An 18,571-nucleotide genomic window follows, 5' to 3' on the forward strand; every position below is an offset into this window, starting at 1 on the left:
CCACTAAAGTGCGGCTCAAGCAATCCCTATCTGCAAACATAATGTACAGTCCATAAAACTGCAATATGTGAGGAGTTCATACACACCACACATGTATATATTTACAGGGGCGGGTGTTAAAGAATCGCCAAAATCGCAGAAATGCGCCATCCCATTTTGTGCATGCAAATTACCGTAAATAGGGCTTTACATAAAAATGTTATTTTCCATCCCGCTATAAAAATTTTAGCAATCTATACGTTCATCTCTAGTGATAATCGTTATTACTATTATTTTAGCGTGTAACAGATATCACTAGAGACGTATTTTATGGTAGAAAGCTCAGATATGGACAGGACAGGGATTGGGTGAAATGGAAACTTTATTCATGACTTTTTTTTGGCGTTGCGACCTGGACAATGGTAAACGCCTGGGTCACAGCGCCAATAGGAGGGGGGGGGACACTTTAGAGCCCAATATCTCAGGACTGGATGGGCCTATCATAATGGTTTCAGATTCATTTTAAAGATGAGAATCTCATCTTTAAAATGATACCAAGTACTTTATGATAAACCTTACAGTTCAGAAACGATTTACTGTTAAAAACGCTGTCGGGAATTGAAATCTGAAATTGGATCTCAGTCCCGAAAAGCGTTTTTCCCCGCTACGTCCTCTCATAATCATTTGCTTTACGGCAGCTACAGCACAGCGCCGGCTCGCCTCACACAGTCACCACACTGCCTAACTCTCCGCTCTACACGCCTGACGTGAGTCATAAAAATGAATCGTGCCCAGAAGCCAATCAAATCGACCCTCTCGCCCCCCACGTGATCCCTCCAGCCAATCACGCGCCGGGGCGTCCGATTTTGATTCAAAGCAGTTACTAACGCTACACCGCGCGCAATTTCAAACGCCGGCGTTGTTTACAGTCAGTGTTCGCCGCTTTTATCGCTGGGTCTTAGTAAATAACCATGGAAGTGCCTTCTGTGGAGGAGCTGGACACGCTCAAGTACTCCGAGCTACGGAAGCTGGCCAAGGCGGCTGGACTGAAGGCGAATGTCAAGGTGAGACGTGCAGATATGGTGTTATTACACCGGACAATATACGTCAGCCGTCACTAAGACGCTATATAGATGTATAAGGAGCCAATGGGGATTGTTTAGCGTAGATATCACAAACATCATTGTCACTCAGGTTATGTCATAGTGACAGGCAGACACTACCATAACAAAGCATGACCTGATGGGGGAAAGAATATACACTGTGACCCCTATCAGATTGAAATCCATGCAAACACGGGGAGAACATACAAACTCCTTGCAGATGGTTTTTTGCCCTTGGCAGGATTCGAACCGAGGACTCCAGCGCTGCAGTGCTAACCACTGAGCCACCGTGTGGCCCCTGAATGCCCAATTTTATCGTTCTCCACCTTCAGTTTTAACACAGTTACTTGATGGACCCCATTGTAGCCCACCGGGCTCTGTAGGTAACCATTATTTTAGTAGTCCATCTGTCGTCCAATAGACTGGTGTGAAGCGTCACCAGAAGAAGTGGTTTATCTGCAATGTGTGAATACGCCCTATGATCAGTGACTAGATATAGATAGATGAGGGTTTGTTTACATCCCATTTCAGACAACAGAGCCATGTACTCGGTTAACCCCTTCATACTGGAGGAATTTTTTTATTTTAGTTTTTGACTCCTTCCAAACCGCATAACTTTTTTAAAAAATTTTTAGCCATACTAAATGGGTCTAATTCATCAACTTGGACTAGTGTGAAACTGCTCAGCCTTGGATTGCTGATGCAGGCTCCAGGAAGACGCATTTGTCTGTTTTTCTTTTCTAGTATGTGTTTTTGTTGGGTGAAAAAAAAACCCCTGATATAATGGATGAATTTCAATGGTTTTTTTTTTTTAAATATATTATTTATATTTTTCTTAACATACAATAATGTATATTTTAACATTATTTCTTTGAATTCCAGGCTGACCGACTACTCAAGACTTTGAAGAAACATTTCTATCCAGCTGTCCTCGCAGAGACCAGCAGTGTAAGTCCTATTGTCACCTCTCCTAACATGTCTGTTTTAGTAAAAAACTTGTAATCCTCACAAAATAACAAATCTGGATCATCTATTCTGATAACTCTGTTGCGTTGTACCTCTTAGGGCTCGTTCACATCTGCGCCCGGTCTCTGTTCTGCAGGTTTCCATTTCCTGCACAAAACAGGGGCAAGAGACGAAAACCTGCCGACATCTTTCATTCATCCTTCATTCAAATGAATGGATTTGAAAAGTGTCTGGCTGTGAGTGCCGGTGAGCGTTTTATGCTGTACGTGGCGAAACCAGTTTTTTTTAAAACTGGACACAGAGTTGGACATGCAGTACTCTGTGTCTGGTTTAAAAAAAACGGTTTTGCCGCGGAGAGCATAAAACGCTCACCGGCGCTCACAGACGGACTCAGCATGATAGGTTTCCGTCTTCTACACGCAGAAGATGGAAACCTGAAAACGGAGTTCAGGCGCTGGTGTGAACCCAGCGTTAGGCTGGGTTTTTTTTGGACTGGATTGTGACGTAGGAATCTGTCTCAGAATCCGGTCCAAAAACTGCTAGCCGCGACTGTCGGGGTCTTCAGCTCCAGATTAGGCCCAAATGAATGGGTCTAGTCGGGAGGGAGTGTCGCGCCATGGATGCCCTCAGCTGATTCAGCCACGGAATCCGCAGCAAGAAAGTGCAGCTTGCTTCTTTTTTCCGTGAGCGGGAAGAAATCATTGCAGAAAAAGGAAGTGAATGGCGTTTTTTTTTTGAGTCTGGTTCTGAGGCGGATTCCTCGTCAAAATCCGGTCCAAAAACCCAGTGTGAACCCAGCCTTATTCCTCCTGGAAACTGCAAAATAAATTGCTAATAGGTATTACCTGTTGATGGCGTGTCCCAGCAGTTTGCTCAGTGCTGATTGGTCAGTGTCAGTGTGGCCACACTCCCCAGCTTGCAATATATTTGTGTGAAATGACTTTCTTTGTAATGTATATTTTTGTCTGTATTTGAACCCTACAAATTGTACAGCGCTGCGGAATATGTTGGCGCTATAGAAATAAAATGTATTATTATTGTTATTAATTTGTAGAAGGAGTAAGGGCTCGTTCACTTCAGCGTTCTCCTCTCCGTAGTTCAGGTTTCCGTTTCCTGCCTAAAACACAGGCAGGATACGGAAACCTGCAGGAGTCTTTCTCACCCATTCATTTGTCCGGCCATGAGCGGCGGTGAGCGTTTTAGGCTCTCCGCCGCGAAACCGGGTTTTATAATCCGGACACAGTCAGACATGCAGTACTCTGTGTCCGGATTAAAAAATCCGGTTTCGCGGCGGAGAGCATAAAACGCTCACTGCCGCTCACGGCCGGACCTGGTCTGAGCTTTCGGACTTCTGGCATGCAGAAGACGGAAACCACAGAACAGAGACCCGAACGCAGGTGTGAACCTAGCATAACAAAGGAACTGCATAATGTCAAATCACAACAATCCTGAAGAAAATATAGAATATATAGTGAAATATTTTTGTATTTTTTTTTATTTATTTTTTGAAGTCATGACATTGTGCCGTCTTTAGTCTGAGTAGAGAAGGGCCCCTGAACAAACTCCAACCCTCTGGGTCAAAAGAGTCAGGGTGCAAATGGCCTCCCCACCGAAGTAAGGGAGACCTCTTGCTCCTGGCCCCCACCTAGGCTCTCACCCCAGTGTACTACAACGAGCCAACAACTAACCCACCTCAACTCCTTCCCTTAGACCTGGGGAGGGTACGAAAAACAAAACTGCATCCAAGAATCCTGGAGCACCATTTCTTATATTATGGGTTGCTCACAAAATTAACAGCACCCATATCTCCTGCATCGGGGCACATACCGGGAAATATATAATACTGCACATTGAGGAGGACATGAAAGGTCCTCTTTAAATGTTTTTTTTTTTTAATGAGTCAGAGAACCACTTTAAAAGGATCATGCCATGAAAGTTGTTTATCTGTTATGTATTGGGATAGAGGATTGATTGCTGATGAGTGGGGGTCTGCTGAGACCCTTTCCGATCCTAACACTGGGGGATGTTTTACTCCTGTTGTGAAATGAAAGAAATTTTTTGAGAGAAGTCCTCAGTAGTTGATACCTTTTGTAATGGCTAACTTAAAAAGTTTTTTGATAACATATTTCGAGCTTTCGAGGCTCTATAGAGGTCTCTTCATCAGGACGGTATAACACAATGTCTGAAGGCAGGCATGTATATACACAGAGAAGTGGAGTTTTAGATGCAAAATAGATGGAGAACAGAACATATAAATAAACAGTAAAAAAAAACCCATATATATCAGTTCACAGGAAAGTTCTCTGGGTTTATGGCTTCTTTGATCAGTGATGTGTTGTTTAGTGGTTGTAAAAGGTCATAAAACCCTGGGCCTTTTACAACCACTAAACACCACCTCACTGATCAAAGCAGCTACAAACCCAGAGAACTTTCCTGTGAACTGATATATTTGTTTTTTCATTGTTTATTTACATGGTGTTCTGTTCTCCATCTATTTTGCATCTAACACTCCATTTCTCTGTGTGTATATATATATATATATATATATATATATATATATATATATATATATATATATATATATATATATATATATATATATATATATATATACCTTCAGAAATTGTGTTATACCGTCCTGATGAAGAGACCTCTATAGAGTCTCGAAAGCTCGAAATATGTTATCAAAAAACTTTTTAAGTTAGCCATTAAAAAAAGTAGCAACTACTGAGGACTTCTCTCAAAAAATTTCTTTCATTTCATATCCACTGGCTAACACGGTACAAGGATATTTTTTGCCAAATGCAAATGCTTTGCTTCTGCTCATTTGACTTCAATGCTAGCGCTGGTGATGGCTGAGCTCTGATCTTCGGCTATTTCTGGCTTACCCATTGAAGTCCACTGCTTGCTACATTCAAAACAGGGGTGTAACTCCCCCCCATTCTCTGGATCGGTGGGAATCTCCGTGGTCAGACCCCAAACTATGAGCATTTTATTCCTTGTACTGTGGGTAGGGGGATAAATGAATTTCATAGCTTAACCCCCTTAAGGGCTTTTTTACATGGGGGTGTTATGACTACATTTTGGACAGAGTTTTTCCTTTCATATGGCGGTTTGTTTTATTTGTCACTTGAGCCGGCCTTACACATTAGATGGTATCCAATAAGGATAAGGCAGTTGGATTTCAACGTGCCCAATTCTTTTGCTCTGGGGATACAAGTCGTCTCCGGAGATCTTTGGGAGCAGCTTCCTCCCCTGTGCCAGTCAGTACATATACAGTGCTTGGCAGGCATGAACATGTATTGGGTGAGGCAGCTTTCTGCTAATAGCTATCTTATGTGTATAGACAGCATTATTAGATTCCCCATGACAGCAGAGAATATCTGTACGTTTAACCACTTCAGTACCGGGCCAATTTGTGGTCCAGGACCAGACACATTTTCGGTTTATTTTGTATGTGCGGTTTTGAGGGCTGTAACATTTTTCTCATACGTCTCATTCAACTAATTTTTGCATCTTTTTTCGGGGACACATAGGGCTTTATTTTTATGTTGTTTTTATTTTCGAATGTGTTTAATTTTTTTTTTTTATATCTGGGAAAATATAAACATAATAGGAGGGAAATTGTGTCTGGTTTTCACTTTTTTCTCTTTTTTTTTTATTTATTAACACAAAGTACAACTGAAAAACTTCATAAAATAGTTTTTCCTCTCCATTACGGTAATTTTTATTTTATATGGTGTCGTCGGGGGTGGGCTATGACCTTTAATAACGTCATTTTATTGGCGTATTATTTTACTTATTTTTTTTCAATTATTTTATTTAATTTTTTTTAAAACTTAATTAATTTTTTAATATTTTTTTCAGATGGTGTCCCCATAAAGTCAGAAGAGACCTTTGGGGACATCTGATAATTTTTATTTATTTTTTTGTACTGGAGGCTTATTTCCCCTATAACTGGGGCTGGTACATTTAGCCTCAGGTTGCAGGAGGAATCCAGCCTCCTGCACACTGCTATACACGGTATACAGAGCTGATGTGGGTTCTGTAGGACCCAGCAGCTATTGCAAGACGCTGCTCACGGCGGATCACGTGACCACCGGGTCAGAGGGCGGCTGCATCATGGCGGCGCCCATAGCCGTGTATACAGCGCTCATTGAGTACTGTATACACAGCGAATAAACCTTCCCTGCCTTCTCTCTGGGAGCTCCGGCTGAAGTTACAGCCGGCTCTCAGTGTCAGCAACTGCACAATCTCCGTGCAGCTGCTGTGTTCTGACTGGACGTACCGGTTCGTCCTGTCAGAACAAGGCAACCACTATCCAGACGTTTATAGTCTGAGCGGTCTGGAAGTGGTTAAAGGAAAGGTAAAATGTGTGTATAAATGCATATATTTACACGTCTGTAGACCATATCCTATAGGGAAAAATATATACCTATGGAGGGTGTAAAAGAGTTAAAATGGGCAAGACTATTGTTTATAGCGGCCAGCCATTGATCATCTTTAGTTTGTTACAATGGTTTGGCCCGGATCCTTGTTATTATACTGTAATTGAACATTATTACTATCTGATATGTTTTTTCCTGGTACACGCTGGCCCCGAAGTTCAATGGAAAATATTGGCGACAATCCTTCTCTTATCTTATACGTTTGGATAAGAAACTACAGGACAAATGCAGATTTTGTGGTTGTGTAGTGCGCCCATAGATTAGCTGTTATTGCCATCAGAAATATAGGCCTTTAATTTTAGATCAGCATGGGTCGGACTGTCGGGACCTCAGGTTAGCCTCTGGTGTTTCATCTGGTGGACAATGCTCTTGCTCTGCGCCATTGTTTTCAAAGAACTCAGCAAGGCATTGCCCACATCTTCTTACTGGTCACGAGGTAAGCTTCGAAAACGCTGCAGGGAACAATGAGGAAGCAATATTCACGCCATGCTTCAATGAAACTATTGGCAGCTCCTTAAATGGGGTAATTATTGGGAGAAACATCACTTGGAATGATAATTCCCAATATCTATCTAATCGTTGTAAAGAGGCTTTTAGGTAATTTGGTGTCACTTGTTTCCATTCTGATTTCTTCTAGGATTCGGATGGTAACTCCACCTTAACCGATGACTCGCAGTGCAGATTGGATGAAGAAGAGCAGATTTCTATATGCCATGTTACTCAGAGACGTGGTCGAAATAAAAAAGAAACCAAGGCTGATTCCAGTCCTGAGATGGAAAACCGCATAGAACCCATTCAGGTATTGAGCCCTTTGTGGTTTTAAGTCAGTCTTTTGTCAGGAGACTGAGCCTCAAAGTCTTAAGAGACTTCCCGTTTCTGGGATGAAGTGCAATGATGACCTCATCTGTGAACCCACATGCAATAGGTTACCATGTGCACTTAGAGGACCTCTTATTGTGTTCGCCACCTTTCGCATCCTATATTAAGTGGGCCTCAGTGATTTAAAGACGACCTTTCATGGATTTGGGCACATGCGCTTTTATATAACGCTGGAAAGCTGACTGCGCTGAATTCAGCGCACTGTCGGATTTCCCGATCTGCCGTGGGTGAAGAGCTATCGGTGCTGATACCGTAGCTCTTCATCTTCAGAAAGGCGTTCCTGACAGTCTGTCAGGAACGTCCTTCTGCACAGCAGCTCCTATAGTGCAGTACAGTGTGAGCGGGGAGGAACGCCCCCTCCCCTCCTAATAATATTCATCTATGGCTGAGCACTGTGAGCAGAGGAAGGGGGCAGCGTTCCTCCCCGCTCACACTGTACAGCGCTATAAGAGCTGCTGTGCAGAAGGACGTTCCTTACTGACTGTAAAGAGCTATGGTACCGGGACTGATAGCTCTTCACTGGGGGCACAGATTGGGAAAGCCGACAGTGCCCTGAATTCAGCGCACTGTCGGCTTTCCAGTGGTATATAACACCGCATGTGCCCAAATCCATGAAAGGTCCTCTTTTAAGGTAATCTGGAATGTTTTTTTCTCTAGTGCAGTTAGTTTGGCACCTTCTATGTTTATTTAGGTTCTCTGCTGTCAAGTGGGAGGTGTATTGTAGGCAAGAGGGTGTGATTCTAAGCTCTACAATTGGCTGTTTCTGATTGGACAGTCTCAGAGCTCTGAATCACACCCCACCAAACTACATTTGCCATGATTCATCGGCCTGTGCACCCCTTCCATCTCCTCTGCCTTGAAATCGCAGGTAATAAGTCACACCCACATCTGCGGTCACATGATGCTGTGATGGTTCATGTGCTGCTCACAGGAGGAGGGGCGTAGTGAGCGACAAACAAAACGTTGCAGCAGCAGCCGGTGACCTCATATTCACTGCCCTGTACTAATCTGAAGTAATTTCAATCCCCCGACACTTCTTGCTTGTGATACTACCTCAAAACGGATCCCTTGTCTGGTCATTTCATCGGCAGACTGACCCGCAGAGTCACACGACATCCAGATGACCCTTTTTCTCCTGTGCAAGTCTTAGAGCTTTATATCTAGGCTGTGATAGATTTCAATAGAAATACAGATTTCCTTAGAGCACGTAGAGTATCTTGTTCAGAGGCAGAGACAAGCCTCAGGATGGACGTATAATAAACTTGCATAAGCTGTAATACAAGTGAAATAAAGAAATGTCATGTTAAGAAGTACTTGCAGAGTCTAATCTTTACTTCTCTCTAGGGAGATGGTGTTGAAGGCAGTGCGGAGGAAACTTCTGTCCTTGTTCCTACAAGCGTGCTGCAGAAGCAACAGTGTGCTGAAGACAAGACCCAAGAGAATACAGAAGAGGCTGTTGGCAGAACTACAAGGAGACGAAGTATGACCTTTACTATTTAGTCCACCGTTCAGTAACGTCATTCTGAGGGCTCACTCACACTGAGTTTTTTGGCAGTGGATTTTGAAGCGGAATCTGCCTCAAAATCTGCTGCCAAAAAACGGCTCCCATTGACTTGGACATGGACAGAATATTCTATCTATCTATCTATCTATCTATCTATCTATCTATCTATCTATCTATCTATCTATCTATCTATCTATATCTATATCTATATCTATATCTATATCTATATCTATATCTATATCTATATCTATATCTATCTATCTATCTATCTATCTATCTATCTATCTATCTATCTATCTATCTATCTATCTATCTATCTATCTATCTATCTATCTATCTATCTATCTATCTATCTATCTATCTATCTATCTATATCTATATCTATCTATCTATCTATCTATCTATCTATCTATCTATCTATCTATCTATCTATCTATCTATCTATCTATCTATCTATCTATCTATCTATCTATCTATCTATCTATCCTCCTTTCCTAGTATAGGCCACAAATGGTACAATTATTTGGTCAGTGAGAGGCGCAGACCAGCTGTTAGGGGGCCACCTCTGACACTTGCACTATACACAGCATGGAGGTGGAAGCAGTTAGCTCTGGTCCCTGTATAATGACTGGGTGACAGCACTGAAGCTGCTATTGAAACGTCACTCCATATAACTTTATAGGGCAGCTAGAGATAGCCAAGCAACCGCAGTAGAAAGTATTGTCAATGTGTATGTGCCACTAGCTCATCCATTGTATTGCAAGAATGAGACCTTTTCTGGGGATTCCCGTGGATTGGTGATAATGGTGTTTTCGGAATGATAATACTGATGACTGTCCTTAGAATGGGTCATTTATATCAGGTTGGTGAGGGACTGACACCTGGGACAACCACCAATGAGCTGTTTGGATGGGACTGATCTGCACACGGGTCGGTGATAAATGAACAGGATGTCGCTGGCCTGTAAATCAGAAGTGGCTCTCAGAAGAATACCACTGAAACATGGGTCAAAATTAGGGATTTTGGGTATTGATCTCCCAATGATCAGATATTGATGTCCCATGCTGTCCTATTTAACTTCCGAAAAACTCTTTAACTTGGACCAACTCCTTTTATATTGAGGTCACATATTGTGGAAAAGATATGTTTGCTTACGATATGGAAATAAGGATCAGATCTCTGGGGGTCCAACCACTGGGACCTCTATCGAAATTGAGGGGATATGTTCCCCATGCCTTCTCCATGTAAGTAAAGCGACAATGTGCAAGACAGACTGGTGCACCGTTGACTTCTGGAAGCCCCATAGACTTGACTGGAGTTACTGGTCATGGAATACACTTGCCTTTCATTGGCATGCCATGGGAACTTTGGGGATTGGTGTGGATCCCAGCGTTGGCACCATAGCCCTTCCCCAGTGTTCTGACTCTTCTACCCAATCGTATGAATAGAGGATACCCCAATGATACTAATTCCGCCTTAGCCTTAAAGTATGACATACTAACGTCCTCACTACAACCAGTGAGATGATTTGTATACATGATGTATTTTGGTTTTTTTTGTTTGCTTTTTTTTTGGTTAGGTAAGGCTAAACGCTCTTCTGGTAACAGATCTGGAGGAAAGATTCCAAGACTTGCTGGTGTATCTAAGGCTGGATCAAAGCCCTCGACTCCCAGTAAGTCCAGCACCAGACGTTAAAGATTTCCTTACATTTCCTGACGTATATTCTCTTCAGTTCTAACATTGAATCTGTTTACATTCAATGCAGATTTCAAGAAGCTTCATGAGGCCCATTTCAAAAAGATGGAATCCATAGACAAATATTTGGAGAGAAAGAAGAAACGTCTGGATGCAATAAGTAGCTCCATCCAAGAAGCGAATGTATGTGTGTTATAAGCTTCTAGGAAATCTCTCTAACAAAAACCTCTTAAAAATAAATAAAATATAAGAGAAGATAAGATAATCCTTTAATAGTCCCACAGTGGGGAAATCAGAGTCATAGTTGAGATATTTGATCATCATCATCACACCTTTCACATAGGGACCTTGGGAACGCAGTCCTTGTGATCACACGGTTCAGATGTGGAAGTTACTGCAGTCCTAGTACTTGTATAGGAGCATATTGTGGCTGCTCCCTGTCCACTGTGGCACGTGTTCTGCATATACACAGTCCAGTCCCATTAATGTGACCACCTGTCACAATCCAGAATAACCCCCTTTGGCAGAGCGGACCGCTGTGAGACGTGCAGGAAGAGAGGGGATGATGTGATGATGTCACTGGGATATTGAGCCATGCCGACTCCAGTGCCGTGGCCAGCTGCGCTAGGTTATGCGGTTGAGCTTCCGTGGCACAAACAACCCGATTGAGGTGGTCCCACAGATTCTTGATGGGGTTCAAGTCCGGGGAATTTGCTGGTCAAGGGAGTACGGTAAACTCATCCTGGTGCTCATGGAACCACGCACGTACACTGCGAGCTTTATGACACGTCGCATTGTCCTGCTGGTAGACGCCATCATCCTGAGGAAAAACAATTCGCATGTAGGGGTGAACATGGTCCGCAAGGATAGATGCATACTTGTGTTGATCCATCGTGCCTTCCACAATGATGAGTGCACCCAGATGGCTGATGACACGTGCCTTCTGCCATTGGTTATTTAACGTTGACGTGAAAAGTAGGCGCTGGTCACATTAATAGGACTGGACTGTGTAATTTCTATAAGCGTTGTTATGCTAGTTGCTCACTTTTACTAGCATAGTGGTAATGTCCTCTACTGACATAGCTATTGAAAGTGAGAGTATACACTCAGACCTATGTTTCTCTGTATACTTTTGATGTGAATGGATTATTCAGGTAAAGTATTAATAAAAATATAACACACTTTTGTTTTTTTTCTTCCATGTAGTTGCTTACTAAGAACTCTAATGAGAAGAAGACCCCAGGCAGCAATACTAAGGTAAAGCAATAATCATTATGATCTACATAGTTCTCTCTAATGTCAAAAACATGTGTATGGCCATACAGTATATTAGGTGTTTAATATTGCTCACCTATTCTAGAGAGAGGCCAACATTGGAGGCCTGACCCTGCTGACCAGCCATTTCTAAGGGTTGTGTGCTGGAAGCGACCTTGCCTGGTTATTGCAGCTCAGTCCCATTCACGTCCATGTTATTGGCACTATCTATATGGTTCTACTGTATTTAGTTCACCCGTACTGCTTATCTTTGTGATGCTCACATAGGCATAATGAAATTTGGGGTGCAGCCTTGCAATATGGGCTGGGGTACAAAAAAGGACAGCACATGTATATTCCACGATCGAGATAGATAAAATTATGCTGTGCCATGACTAGTCTGGTTTGTGATCAGCCCCTGAAGTGATGCCCCTGTTTGTGATGAATCCTTTCCAATCTATGAACTAAAATGTATACTGCAGCCTTCCCAAATAGCCAGTTTACCCGTATTTTTCGGACTATAAGACGCACTAAGGTTTTAGAGGAGGAAAATAAGGGAAAAAATTTTTGAAGCAAAAAAATTTGTAAAATATTTCACCAATGTAAATAGAACCTGGGGTTTTTGGACACAGGGATACCAAACGCGTATGTGTTTCAACAGTAATGTTTTTGTTTTATATGTATTCTAGGGATATGGAAGTGATTTGAACTATATATAGATATAGATATATATACATATAATATATTTTGTGAGATGCTCAATATTACTATTGAGGCTGGTCAGGGGAGGCTCCCGCGTGGCCCAGGAACAGGTCGACTGGTAGTAACACCAGTAGTAGTAATGCCTGATCGCTTGTGGCCACTCTTGCAGAGTGATTGCTATAGCTATCGGGTCTCCGGTACAGCTGATTCCGATCCCAATGCAAGTCAATGGGATTTTTTAAATAATCAGAGATCGGATTTTAAAAACGATCCTATTCACTACACAGCATGTAGTCCAAAAATTGAAACAGTTTTTGGACCCCACGCTGTGTAGTGATTACCCCACCACCACCACCACTGGTGTACGCTTACCTGCACAGCTGCAGCTCCCATTTCATCTTGGTCCGGTCCTCTGTCCTTCACATGTCCTCAGAGCGCCCTAGTAGATAGACAAGTCAATGTACAGTAGTATCTATCTACTCGTGAACTTTCCTCGTCGTCCTCACAGCAGCGCAGCACACAGCACACACTGCATTCGTTCTATAAGACGCACCCCCATTTTCCTCTCATATTTGGAGGAAAAAAAGTGCTTCTTATAGTCCGAAAAATACGTATTTATTAATTGTATTTATTTGTTCTCCTCCTTAGAAATCCTTGCAGAATAGATTCTCTCTGCAAAGTCCAGTGCCACGGACCGGTCAACTCTTTTCAGCGAAAACACCAGCAAATCCGAGATCTGGGGGTAAAAGGAGTATTTTGGTTGACAAGTCTGGTGTTAAACCTTCTACATATTCATCTTCTAAAATGAATGTGAGGTAAATGAAAATTTTATACCTTCAATTTCTAAGGCTGCCATTTTGACTTGGAAATTAATATATTTATAGAATATATTGGGGGAAAACAATTTTAAGCTTGTTTTTTGTTGTTGTCGTATCTTGCCTAAATGACAACTTCACAGTTGTCACACTGACTTCTTTCTTTTTTATTTCAGGTTTTCCGGAGCCACCAAGGACAATGAACACAAGTACTCTTTGGTTAAGACACCCGCCAGAAAATCTTCTACTTTTGTGCCCAATATAAACAGTGAACCTAGAAAAGGTTTACCACTGAGTAGCATAAAAGCGGCAAAGGTTACTGAAGAAACCAACATTCCTGCAGGTAGCTGTTGCCTTTTTCTATGATTTGTAGCTTACTCCATTTGTTTAATCATAAAATATCATGTATGTCAAAAATACTCTCCACCATGACAAGTTTCTGACCATAGTATTCACGCCTTGTTCCTTATGTGTGCCGTTGGCTTCCTTAGAAGTGTAAGAACAGAGAATACACAGGAGATCAGTTTCCTGCACCTTTTATCCGAATCCATTTGGTTTTCACGTTCTATCTCCTTTCCTTGCAGCGACAACACCTTTCAAATTTAATGCTGAAAATATGGCAACCCCAAAAAGTAACACAAAGATGAAATTTGACCTCCAGGCGAGTTTGTCACGACCACTCGGCTATCAGCCGCACAAAGGTGAGTGTTTGGTCGTATTTGTATTTCAATTTGCATTGTTGTTACTGGACGGCATATTTTATTGATACTGGGTTGGTTTCGAAGATTGTTGACCTAGTTAACAAGCCATCCCTTTATGTATACAGCAGACTCGATGAAGTGTGCTGTATTTCTAGGTGCTAACAATAAAGTTCACCTGTCTCCATAATACTTTCCTGATTCTAAATCCACTAGCGTTCGGGTCCACATGGGGACGTGAAAGGCTGAGAGGCCGTCCACTAAACATGTGGTTATCCACAGACCCCATAGACTATAATGCAGGACTTTTTTTGTCACTGATTTTGACTGAAACAGAAAAATATATATATTTTTCCATTGACTTTTTTATTTTGTCTTCTGTGATGAGATATGCTGCAGCGTTTTAACCAGAGGCTCACATTAACTCTGCTACACATGTATATATTTTATTATATAGTGTGTGATAATATATATCTAATATATATATATATATATATATATATATATATATATATATATAATATATTCATGCATATTACTTTTATTTTCCATATATTTAAATCTGCTTTTTTTCCCCCCACAATTACTTACTAAAAGGCAAGCTTAAGCCTTGGGGAGACACAAAAGAAAACAAAGCTTCTGCACAGAGCAAGTCATCCATGTTGAAGAGTAACTACAAGCAGCCTTCCCTATCAACAAGGTGTGTAAAGGAATCTTACACCTATAAACGAGGGAATCAATGAAGCCGGAGACACACTTAGCATCTTCTAGAAATCTTGCAGAGACCGTGGCTGAGTCTGGGTCAGGGTTAGAGTAGGGGGAAAGGGCTCCTGCTGCAGCTAGTTATCTTACAGGTAAAGAAGTCGAGCGAAGGTTTTATTTTTATAATGGGGGGAGGGGATGGATGATCTCCAGGGACATGTGATAAATCAGTATGACAGTAGGGTTCCGAGGAGATACTAAAAATTTACTTTTATTAATGTTTTACTAAAATGTCACACTATCAATTTATTACCAATAAAATGTGGTAAAATCTTCTTTTACAAATAATGTAGCAACCCCAGTACGAGGTCTGCTCGTATCAGCAGCCCCCTACAATATCTCAGCTGGGTGTTGTATACACAAATATAGAGTATTATTGATAGGAGATGCACCCAATAGGTTAATCTATTACAGACTAGCCTCTGGCCGCGACTTTTTCTGCGTGCTGTTGGAGTGGATGATCCGCCTATATTCAGTAAATTGCTGCCGTCTCTGGTTTGCCTACCCCGGTGTTTCGGCAGCTCTTAAGCTGTCCTGCTGCTGAACTTGTTCCTCGCACCGTGCCTGTGATTGTATCATCATCTCAGCAGCCCGCTGGCACGCCATATAATGAGCAGGTTGTTGGCGTTGATGATCCGCCTGCTCCAGCGTTTTGGCAGCTTTCAAGCTGGCCTACCGCTAAACTCGTTCCTTGCCGTGAATGCTCCAGCAGCTCACTGGGATGCCATATAATGAGCATGTTGTAGGTGCCGATGATTCCCCCCCTCAGCTCTGCTTGAGGAGAACTCTGTGACTCCTGGCTTCCTTCATAGCTCTCGTTGTTTGCAACAAATTTGAACATGTCTGGAAAAAGAAAATCTAAAGTAGCAAACTGCCAATTTGGATTAAAGGTGTTTTCCCATGTCAGTGTGTCAGCACTGCCTGGAGCAGATCAGATAATATGCAAATGCATGTACACAATCCACTGAGGGTTAGCTGAGTGTTTACACAGAGATCCTCCCCTACTAATATAAATGTGAAAGTTTGGATATTTGTTTCTTGATCACGCAAAAACGGCTGAACGGATTTGAATGAAATTTGGCACATAGATTGTAACCTCGATTAACACACAGGCTACTTTTTATCCCGGTAAATGACATGGCTTCACGATTATGAATTTAGGTTCACATACTATATTACAATGCTCTTGCAGCAACCTTATCTCAACCAGGGTTACAATCTATCTATGTGCCGAATCTCATTCAAATCCGTTCAGCCGTTTTTGCGTGATCGAGGAACAAACATCCAAACTTTCACATTTATAATAAGTAGGAGGATAGGATGCCATCTCCTAATAATGTCAGATTAATCAATAACTCTATATAAAATACCCTCAATATGCATCAATAATTTGAACTGTGGTGACTAAACTGAAGTTCTCCAGGTAAACCAGCTATAGATGTAGACAGTTATACTCATTATACTCTGTCAGCTGATATTGAACTCAGATGTTGGCTGTCCCACACAAAATTACCCGCTACCTGTTAGACAATACTAAACCAGGGGCAACATGGTGGCTCAGTGGCTAGCACTGCAGCCTTGCAGCGCTGGAGTCCTGGGTTCAAATCTACCAGGAACAACATCTGCAAGGAGTTTGTATGTTCTCCCCGCGTTTGTGTGGATTTCCTCCCGTTCTACAAAGTAGAATGATAGGAAAACAAAACAAAAAGTACATTGTGATCCCTATATGGGGCTCACAATCTACATTAAGAAAAAAGACTGTGGTGGTGGGCCCTTGTACTAGTACTAAGACTGACCTGGGTGGTTCCATATACCGTCTGTGAAGAATCAGACTTGTATTTTCAAGTGAAAGCAAGGAGGGGGGAAATGGGTTTGGGTTGGTATTGTAGGTATTAGTTGGCGGTATGGGGAGTATAGTTGTACACTGTAATATGTGCTTTTTGCACGATCTCTTCCATACCTGTTTTTTTTTTTTCGTCTCCAGCAGAGCGGACCGGCGTAAACAGCAGGAAACCGATCGAAAGAACAAGAGAGACAAAGCGCTCGGCTCACGCAGAGGAGTCGCCGTCCCTTAAAGTTGCACAGCCATGAAACTTTAGTGACTGGTCTTTTGTATTTGTCCTCGTCTGGTTTTGTAAAACAAGGGACGTGTTTTTACTGTCTATATTTTAATGTTCCCGCTTATGTCAGTCTACATGTTTGGTGATTCTACATCTCTGATTTTTTTTTTTACGATAGCTAAATAATGGTTATTTTAATATATTGAGGCAGCTAATCTTAGAGTAATTGGATATTTAGGTATACCCTGCTTAAAAAAAAAAAAAAAAATCAGAATTTTTGCTTCTGGTTAAGGCATTGGCGTCCATAATTTGTTACCATAAAATAGCATGACATTGAGCTGAAAAAAAAAATAGTAATACGTATTGTTTTTTAACATTTAGAATAAGGGCTTGTGTTCAGGTTTATTTTTTGAAGCCAAAACCAGGTGTGTGTCAAAAAAAAGGTGAGAACCTATAAAGGACAGATGGTACTTGTCAATCTGTTCCTGGTTTTGGTTTAAAAACTGAACCTCTATCTTTACCTCTGTTTCCTTGTATGGGATAGAACATTCGGTCCATGTGATGGCTGTTTTTTCTGGCCCACCCAAAGATGTACTGACCCCAACCCCCCCCCCCCCGGTCAGATCTATGATGCTCCTGTCACCCCAGGAAATATGGCCATCACTTGGACCATATTTCCTAAATGCAGCAGTGTATTTGCAATAGGAACAATGGAGGATCCACTCGGATCACGTTTCTTACGTCCATTTAACGTAAATGAGTGGTCATCTGGTTATATAGACAGCAGTGTTAACAAAAAGAAAAAAACGTGAGGGGACATTACTTACTGCCCAGCGAAGTCTATAGACAAGTAAAGTCAGCAGATGCATTCCTCACAGCCCAGTTGGACGGTTAGGAACGCCCTTCTGACGGCAGGCAGGGATTGTTGCCGAAACGATCCGTTATCTCCAGCCTTGGGGGCGCATACCGTGAAGGCAGACAGTGCACTGAATTCATGTTTAATTTCTGTCCCCCTTTGGCTGTAATTAATGGGGAGAATCTCATCCAATTCTGCAGGTTCTGAAAACCTCAAAAAAAAAAATTCCCCAAAACCTTGTAATGTCCAAGACTTGTTTCCGTTTCCACTTACCAGAGCTACTTTAGAAGTCTATGGGGAGAGGAGGGGGGGTGCAGCTGCAGTTGATATGATCTGGTCTCTCAGCTCTTCTGACCCTGCTGTGTCTAAGCCTCTACCACTGCACAGAAAAAGGCAAGAAATCGCTGGCAGCAGACTCCAACCCTTTCCATAGACTTCTATGTGTGAGGCTAAAGATGGATCTGCTATACAGTGACTATGAAGAGCTGCTTAATAAAGGAGGAAAAATATTTAAGATATTACACTCTTCTATTCACCTGTTCTAAGAAGTGGTATTGAAGGTGCACTATAAGACACAAAGCAATGAATCCTCCAGGTATTGGACAACTTTAATGCAACTTATTTTTTTTAACTTTTTATTCCCTTTATCACAGAGATTGTATAGGGTATCTGTGATAATCCGGTCCTGTAAAAACCGTATTGTACAGTGAGATGCCAAGAACATGCCTGTTATGTATAATGGTAACTAATAAATGCCATTTTGATAAATAACATTGATTTTTTTTTTCTGAAATTGTCTGCAGTCTTTTCAATGACATTAGGATTGATCTAGTCTTATCCCTTACATGAG

At 41.8% G+C, this 18,571-nt stretch overlaps 2 protein-coding genes across 2 annotated transcripts in view; one reads left to right on the forward strand and one right to left on the reverse strand.

The window, feature by feature from the left end:
- Positions 1-901: 901 nt before the first annotated feature.
- On the forward strand, positions 902-17,082 carry NUSAP1 (nucleolar and spindle associated protein 1). The gene is made up of 12 exons (XM_075283073.1): positions 902-1,043; positions 1,965-2,030; positions 7,134-7,295; positions 8,720-8,855; positions 10,459-10,551; positions 10,645-10,757; positions 11,781-11,831; positions 13,179-13,345; positions 13,522-13,688; positions 13,930-14,046; positions 14,641-14,743; positions 16,790-17,082. Exons 1-12 carry the CDS (start codon positions 951-953, stop codon positions 16,878-16,880), a joined length of 1,359 nt encoding a protein of 452 aa, XP_075139174.1. The 5' UTR covers positions 902-950; the 3' UTR covers positions 16,881-17,082.
- Positions 1,845-18,571, reverse strand: part of MTA1 (metastasis associated 1) — a 229,858-nt gene continuing 213,131 nt past the window's right edge. The window contains exon 21 of the transcript XR_012717264.1: positions 1,845-1,857. The gene's annotated coding sequence lies outside the window, so the exon portion shown is untranslated. The remainder of the gene's footprint in view (positions 1,858-18,571) is intronic.

This window comes from Leptodactylus fuscus, chromosome 7 (genome assembly GCF_031893055.1).
Source record: "Leptodactylus fuscus isolate aLepFus1 chromosome 7, aLepFus1.hap2, whole genome shotgun sequence".
NCBI lineage: Eukaryota > Metazoa > Chordata > Amphibia > Anura > Leptodactylidae > Leptodactylus > Leptodactylus fuscus.